Source organism: Crocodylus siamensis, chromosome 2 (assembly GCF_052110815.1).
Source record: "Crocodylus siamensis isolate JL-2025a chromosome 2, ASM5211081v1, whole genome shotgun sequence".
In the NCBI taxonomy this organism is placed as follows: Eukaryota; Metazoa; Chordata; order Crocodylia; family Crocodylidae; genus Crocodylus; species Crocodylus siamensis.
The window spans coordinates 154,903,335-154,911,335 of record NC_143396.1 but is presented as its reverse complement, the minus strand read 5'-3'; the positions used below and the strand labels follow the sequence as shown (position 1 = coordinate 154,911,335).

Below are 8,001 nucleotides of genomic sequence, written 5' to 3'. Positions count from 1 at the left end.
TGAAGGGGAGTGTGTTTATGAAGGGGTGTCTGTGTGTGAAGGGGGCTGTGTGTGTGTCAAGGGGTGCGTGTGCATGTATGTCAAGGGGTGTGTGTATGTGAAGGGAGTTGGGTGTGTGTGTCAAGCATGAACGTCACGTGCCTCTCGAGGCTGGGGGGGCATGGCGACTGCCTGTAGGCAGTGGTGGCAGGGGTGTGATGGCAGTGAGCTTTCGCAGGTGGCCGTGGTGGTGTTGGCGGCGGGGGGGGCGGCGAGCGGTGACCGCCCACAAGCACCGCCGGTAGTGGCCAATCTCAGAGGGTGCACGTGCACCTGTGTGCACCCCATACACGTCACCAACGGTGTCAAGGGGTGTGTGTATGTGAAGGGCTACGTGCGTGTGCCAAGGCGGGGGGGGGGGGTGTATGTGAAGGGTTGTGTGTGTGTGTGAGAAGGGGGCCGATTGTGTGTGTGTGTGGGGGGCAGTTAAATGGAGCTGGGGAGGGCAAGGGGCTGCTGAAAGACAAAGCCGTGGCCCAGAAAGACTCGCTTGGGCTGACAAGGGAGGGAGGTGGTTTGTCGTCCCCGGAGTTCACGAGAGGTGCGGAGCGCGCCTGGTTCCCCCTGCGGGCGCGGGGCGGGGCGGGCCCGTGCAGACGACGCAGAAAGACAGCGTGTCACTGGGGCCCGAGCCGGCCTCGCAGCGCCCCCTCGCCGCCGCTGGGGGAGGAGGAGGAGCCGCGCGCGGCAGGAGGAGGAGCTGCGCCCCCCGCCCCGAGCGCATCCCTGCCCGGCCGGGCTGCGGCCAGCCGGGGCCTCCGTCCCTCCGTCCTCCATGCGCGACAGGCGGCGGCGGGAGCTGCTGTCCGGCCGCCCCCGGGACGCGGCGCCCGCTGCCCGCTGCCGCGGTTGAGCCCGCGCCCGCCCCCGCCCCCGCTCCGGCTGCCGGTCCCGCTCCCGCGCCTTCATGACCGCGAAGGATGTCCGGGAAGCACTACAAGGGGCCCGAAGTCAGCTGTTGCATCAAGTATTTCATCTTCGGCTTCAATGTCATTTTCTGGGTGAGTGCAGCCCGCCCGCCCCCCGCTCGGGCCGTGTGGGGCCAGGAGCGAGCGAGGCTGCTGGGGCCCGGCGGGAGGAAAGGAGCCCCGGGTCAGCGTGGGGGGCTGCCATCTGCTTCCCCTCTGCACTCGCCGTTCCATCAGAGCCTCTGCTTTGCCTTCTGCCACCCCCTGGCCGTGTCGGGCATGCTGCCTCCCCCAAGCATCACATCCCCCTCGCCTTCCTAATTGCTTTTGTTGTGGGTGGAAGAGAGGTTTTCTTCCCCTCCCCCTTTCCTTTTTAATGGGGTATTGACCCCCCCCCCCCCCCCCCAGCCTGGAGGATGAATCAGGTGCGTGTGTCCACACCTTTGGAGCAGGGCAGGTTTGGAGGGCGATTACACAATGACTGCTAGGGCCCTGGCGTGGGTTTGTTGTGATTAGGGATGAGCTTTTGCAAGGGATTTGTTGGGTGTGTGTTGGGTGCTGAGCTTGCACTGCCTGGCTTGTCTCCGTCGCCTCATCTCTTGTCTGCACTGTCTCGGGCAGGGTAGTCAGAACATGGGTGAAGAGAGCAACCTGCGTGTAATAATAATAATAATAATATTTCTAGCAGATTCGCCTGCTGTGGTTGAGAAACAACTATGTCACAATGCATAATCCAGAGGTGATGGACCAGATGGGTTTGTACGTAGGGGACTGCAACAAAATGAGCCTCTCAGGAATGTATATGCTTCGTTATAGGCAGACTTGTATTTATCAGCTGCCCCTTGCCCCAGCATGGACTAGTACATTACAGATAAGAGAGGTGCCCAAAGAAAAGGTGCCATAAATGCGGTCTGAGTGGTTGCGGGCATGTGTTTGCGTACAGGCTAAGAGTGCTGGTCTCTGGAACTTGTGTGTGGGGAGAGAAGAAATACCAGTCTCCATTTCTACAAACTGGGCAAACTTGCTCTTTTAGCTCCCTTGTTTTTTTTCCTCATCTCCCTGCCAGTACAGAACTTCTGATTATCTAAAACCCCCTGGAGGAAAAAAAAAAGATCAATACCAGGGTTGTAAAACATGTTACATGACAGTGTTGTAGCTCTTCTTGTAAAGTAAAGATGGTGGCATATACAGTGTTTATATGTTTACTTGTCCTTTCCTTATGCCTTGTGATGAAGGGTTACTTAAAATCTTGTGGTGTATTACCTTACATCAGCCATTATAATCTTATTTTTTGTTCCAATTTTAAAGGTTTTTGGTTGCTATGTTTTTTCTTTTTTCTTTTTTTAATTCTTAATTCCTTCATTTGCGTGATGCAGTGAGCACAGATGTTTTCCAGTGAGGAACAGAAGGGTCTGGAGGACACTTGCATAGTATGTCACTAGCTTTCAGTGCCAACTGGGGGGAGTATTTATGAAATATTATAAGTCTCAAGAGTGCATTTTCTTGGCCATGTCACATTCACTGAATAAATTACTGTGCTCACCTAATCCTATAGGTATTAAGCATGTGCATGGTAGTGGTCTTGTGATGGTTGTGGATAGGCGAGTACTGACCAGGGGATCCTTCCCCAGAAGGTCTGAGTGGTCAGTGAATGCTTCACTTCTGTTATGTTTGCTGAGGTTCACCAAACTGAGCAACCCAGATAAATGGCAGAGTTTCATGGGTCTCAGTTGAATGCGTAGATTCCAAATTCCTTGGGTGATACAGTCCAGTGAGAGGCCCCTGGACTGGGAATTGGGAGACCCAAGGTTATTCCCCATCTCTGCTGCTGTCATGTTGAGTGGCCTTAGGGTCTGAATTTCCCGATTTCTGAAATGCAGCTTGTGATGCTTGCCTCCTTTGTAAAGGACTTTGAGAATTACAGATAAAAGTGCTTTATAAAAATGAAGACTTGTTTAGTCACTTCCTCAAAACATGGATAGCTCTTTATGAGGAGGGCCTAGGTTTATTTGTGTCTCATGATCTGGACCAAGTACAGACGGTCAGAAAGCCTGAGGCTGAATCAATTCAATCTTTGCATATATTGAACCAATAAACAAGTGCACAGGCATTCACTTCTGATTCTAGAAATGCAGCCATATGTCTTCAGTGGCTCAGGCCAGAAGCCCCTTGCTAGAGCACACCTTTCATCTTGACTGAAACGGACAGCTTGGGCCAAGCCTAGCCCACCCACCCTCCGAGGGGGGGCTTGCAGGGGAGGTACAAAGCATCTTGGGATGCTGGGGGACTGTGAGTTAACTTGAATCTGGAGGGGATCTGGAACAGAAGTTCAATAATCTGATTTAACCTAAATCAGTTAAGTCTAATATTACATCCATCCAGGTTTATCTTAAACCAGTTTCACCTCTTTTGAGAGCAGTTTATGTGTACAGAATTTCTGTTGTGTTACAAATTTGAACTGGGTTCTGATCAGTTTTACTGGTTTATAGGTAATTTCTGTCCCTAGCCTTGGGGTGAAAATATAGCATTGTTGCATACAGAGGATGTTTTAGGTCATTTTTCTTGACTTGCTAACAAATGAGTTGCTGTTCTATCACTAATCTAGGCCAGAAAATGTGTCAAAGATAACATAAGATAATGGTGATCGAAGATGACTGCACCGTATTGTCATTTAAAGAGGATTTAGAACTTTTGATCAGGAGGTAATTGTATAAAATATCAGTCTTCCTTAGATTTCTAGCACAAACCTTTCAAGCACTTGTAACATCTTTCCTAAAGAAGCTAACAAAGATTTACTGTCTGGTTTCCTTCCTTCTTTCCTTTCCTTTCCATTCCTGTAAGGAAGGTGAAGTGAATTGGGAGTAATAATACCTTGTAGTGAACAGCAATAGACCCTTAAACAGAGAAATAATGCAGCACCATTTAAATTACAGTTGGGGATATTGGCACATAATATTAATGTGCATGCTATTTTAACTTCAAAATATGGAACAGAATGTTCTAGATTTCGCACCCTTCAAATCTGGCATGAAGGCTTTATAAAGTAACTACTTCTTCTGTATTTCAGTATTGGCTTTGTGCTCTGTATGTGTAATAGTTTTTGTTTTTTTTTAATATAAGCACAAACCGGATCAAAGAGAGCAAATTTGGGCCCAGCCCATGGATGTTTCACCTGTATGATTAAAAACCAAATTTTGCCCTTCAGGAGACCTCTCTGTCCAAATGTTGTGGTTGTGTATTTAAAGCCAGCCACCCTTGCTCCAGCAGAGTTACAGGAGAGTCACAGATCAGAATACCGTCCTTTATGCTTGTGCTATAAAATCAGTATTCGAGATGTGTTTTCACATTAGGTTAAAGGTGATTTTTTTTTTTTTTTAAAGCCAGAATTCTGTTTGTAATAGGTGAAAAGTATAGCAGACACCTTTATTTTGTAGTGCATTCTGCAAAGGGAATTTTTGTGAGGTCTCAGCACTTCAATAGAGAAGGGAAGGATGCTTTGATACTCGAACAAATATATTGGAAAAAGGTTGTTAGATATTGAAATTAAACAGGCATTAACAAATAAAGACTTAACAATCAAATGAAATGTTCCTCTCCCTCACTGTTGAACCTCTACTCTCCTGGCTGTGGTTCATTGAAGTACCTCCCAGGTCTAACAACGGGACAGGGGCTGTGTATTAAGGCATAAGCTGCCTTTTCTGTACTGGATTTTGAGAATGTGTGTTAGTTAGTACATTCATTCTGTGCTTTAAATCCTAGTCGAGATCAGGGGTTTTCAACTTTTTTTTGGTTAGTGTACCCCTGGTGGCTGGTCAAGAAGCAAGGAGTCCTCTGGCCAGTCAATGAGCAGGACTGGGGACTAAACCAGAATTGGTCGTGGCGAAGCTGGAAGTACCCCCCACTTCTCTGCACCACTGCTATGTAACTCCTGGGGGCTTCCCAAGTACCCTGGTTGACAGCCCCTCGTCTAGATAAAACCAGAGCATTTTTTTATTTTAGACAGAGCATAAATGCCTAATATGACAACATATTTCCCCCTTTTTTGCTGTAGTAATAAAAATGAAGCCAAATTTTAGGGCCTTTATATGTCAGGACAGTCCTTGCAGCATTCTGAGAGTTGCTTTCAGGTGTTTTGTCAGCTTTATAGAAATACTGAAGGTCACATTCTGCCCTTTGTTGCAATCAGTGGAAACTCTGTGTGTGTATCTTGGGCCTGACTGAGACCTTAGTCTGGACCCTAAAGGAACAGAGAGGGGGAGGTAGAGAGCAAGTGAGCACATCAACCAGAAACCTAGGGTGTATCTTATGATTCACTGTAAATTGCAAGATGTGCTGCGATTATGATACATCAGCATATTACAAGTCATAATTTGTGTTTTAATTTGCTAGGCATCTGTTGGTTTTGATGGTAACCATATGGGAGTCTAAACTGTCTTCTGAATTAGAGAGGGAACGATAGAAGGAAAGCTAAATACAGTTCAGTAAACGTCCTGTGGGAAAAGTGTTCAGAAGGTGCATTGACCTCTGATGGACACGTAATTTGACAGTTCACTGAATTCTGTAGATCATCGATAGCATCTCAAAGCAGCTTAGAATATTTATTCCAGGACAGTATTGTTTCAGGGAAAAAAGGGAACTTTGGAAATATTCTTTGTTTTCTCTCTTTAAAAGGAAAATGTTTGAGAGACTGCTTTGATGTGATCTTTGAACATCCTGTGCCATGTTTTATTCTTAGAAATTACTCTGAGAAGTTAATTGCTAGCAGAATGAAACTATTTTTGCGGGGGGAAACAGGATGCTTCCCCCCATTCTGTATTCAAGGCATTTAGTGTACTGTTTGTCAACATAATCATTTTGCTACTTTGAAATGTATTCCATAAGACCTACTCTAAATCAAGGAGAGATTGTTATCTTGATTGAATGTTGGTGCATGTGAACTGATGTAGTGGGTAAATGGCCATGTGACCCCAAGCTTTTCTGCTATGGGCATGTGGAACTTGAGTAGCTCCATTGGCTTTGGTGAAGTTCTCTCAGATTTTTGGGTGAATGTGGAAGTACAGTCTATCCCCCCTCTCCAGCCCTCCTTACCTTGTATCCTTTGGTAGGGTGATTTGATTGTTCAGAAAGAAAGTCTTTGAAATGATGCTTTAATTTCCTACCCCTGCCTTGGTTTTCTAAAGATACCTGCTGCTTATCTTGCAGAAAACTAGTGCCTTAAACTAATGGGAAAAGACTAATGCTCTTTACTGCTCATCTTGGAATTAAAAGAGCATCAATTGGCATCTCTGGGGTTCCAAAAATGGGTTCTTGCACACTTCCAATGTATATGTAAACCTGGAATTTGTATTTCTTTCCCTTGGTTAAACTGCTACAGATTTGTCACTGGGGAAAACTTGCCCTACCTGTTTAGATCATCCAAGGTGAAATAGGCATATTTACAGCCCTGTTCTATTAAATTGTGGTGCATGTGTATAACAGTCTGGTCATAGGCAGTCCTACCCATTTTGGTTAGACAGCTTTGTTCACAACAGTAATTTGCATGCTTGTGTCTTTGTAAGATCATGGCCTAAGAAAACCCTACTATTTCAGTAACAAAACTTTGTTCTGGAAGAAATGTCTATTCTAGAACAATTTATTTCAGTATAATCATGCTACTTTAATATAGAGAAGGTAGAGCTTTCTCTTGATTGTGCATGCACAAGAGAATATGTACACCGTATAAAGCATGCATGTGTACACATGTCTGCAAGCACTCACAAAGGCAATTATATGGCAGGTTGTAGAGGGTTTTGTTTTTTTTTAAGTGAAAATCCAGAAATTTAATCTTAAACAAACCCATCAAACCATCCATAATAACATAATTAGGAAATTATGCTATTCTGAGTAAAAGTTTTTTATTCAGTATATATGCAAGGACATTTCTGTAACTATTAAAAGGATTTAAATTCTGAAAATAGTTTAAACCAGAATCTATTCTACTCTAATCAAACAAACAAAACCGAAGCTCACGCTCTGTAGACCCAGGACTTAAATTATTAGCAAAGGTTATAATTCTTTTTCTTAACTCCGTCAGACCCTAGTAATACACAACTGATTCGTAGGTGGTAAGAAACGTGAGCTTGCAATCAGTGAAAGAAATTGCACCAAAAAAACCCAAAACTTTAGGACCTTCTTCTGTAAACAGATCACTATTTTGAACTCTAACATCTGTCCATGTAGAGTCCCATTGCCTGGAATATGATTTTGTGTGGCAGGATTTTTATGTGCAAGACTGGCTTTACAGTAATTGGTGGGAGCGGGGTGTGGAGCAGGACAAGCTGCGTGTTCCTGAAAGTGTCTCAAACTGGCAAGAAGACTAGAGCTTATGTAAATCTGGAGGTAGGAGCTGGTGTGTTTAAATACTCAGTGTAGCCATTTTAATACTTTTTTTATTCAGTTAACTAGTGCTGATTAAAATGGTAAGATCTGCTGTAAATGTTTCAGTATCATGTTTTACTTCCAGCTAACATTGAGCAAACATACAATTTTCAGCCCAAATAAACTTTGAAACCTAATTCTGCCAGGTAATGGATTCCAACTTTAGCAGTATAGTGCTGAAAGGTAGAATCTGTTTTTTGTATTCTGAATTGACCAAAATTGCAGGGTAGTTTTTATATAAGTGGGTATTATCCTGTCAATAGGATCGTAATTGTTTTACTGTGGTGTAGGCAGGAGCAAGAAGTGGAACAGCACGTGAGCTAATGAGCTGTATTGGCAACTGTCAGACTTAACTCTTAAAAGTCCTCTCTGGTATAGTAATATATTTTAATAATTTTATAAAATATCTAGTCTCTTTTCTTTCTTTACTTTGTATTTTATGTCAATAACATACCACAAGTAAAAAGCAGGGAAGACAGGGGTTTTGCTTAATGTGGCATAAGCAGGAGAAAAACAAACTATTCTTTATGGCCAGGTACAGACATTACATTTTTCCATTATAAATAATTGGAAACCGGTCTGTACCTGTAAAGGAATAGAAATTCGGCGCACATAGACTGATTTAAAAATAGTGCAA

At 44.3% G+C, this 8,001-nt stretch overlaps 1 protein-coding gene across 2 annotated transcripts in view; it reads left to right on the top strand.

Moving 5' to 3' along the window:
- The first annotated feature begins 700 nt into the window (after nt 1-700).
- TSPAN5 (tetraspanin 5) overlaps nt 701-8,001 on the top strand; it is a 111,506-nt gene continuing 104,205 nt past the window's right edge. The window contains exon 1 of one of the 2 annotated variants that reach the window (XM_090037120.1): nt 701-1,040. In XM_090037120.1, the coding sequence (XP_089893246.1) occupies nt 960-1,040 (81 nt within the window). In that variant the 5' untranslated portion in view covers nt 701-959. The remainder of the gene's footprint in view (nt 1,041-8,001) is intronic. The other variant, XM_090037119.1, reaches the window with a different exon arrangement.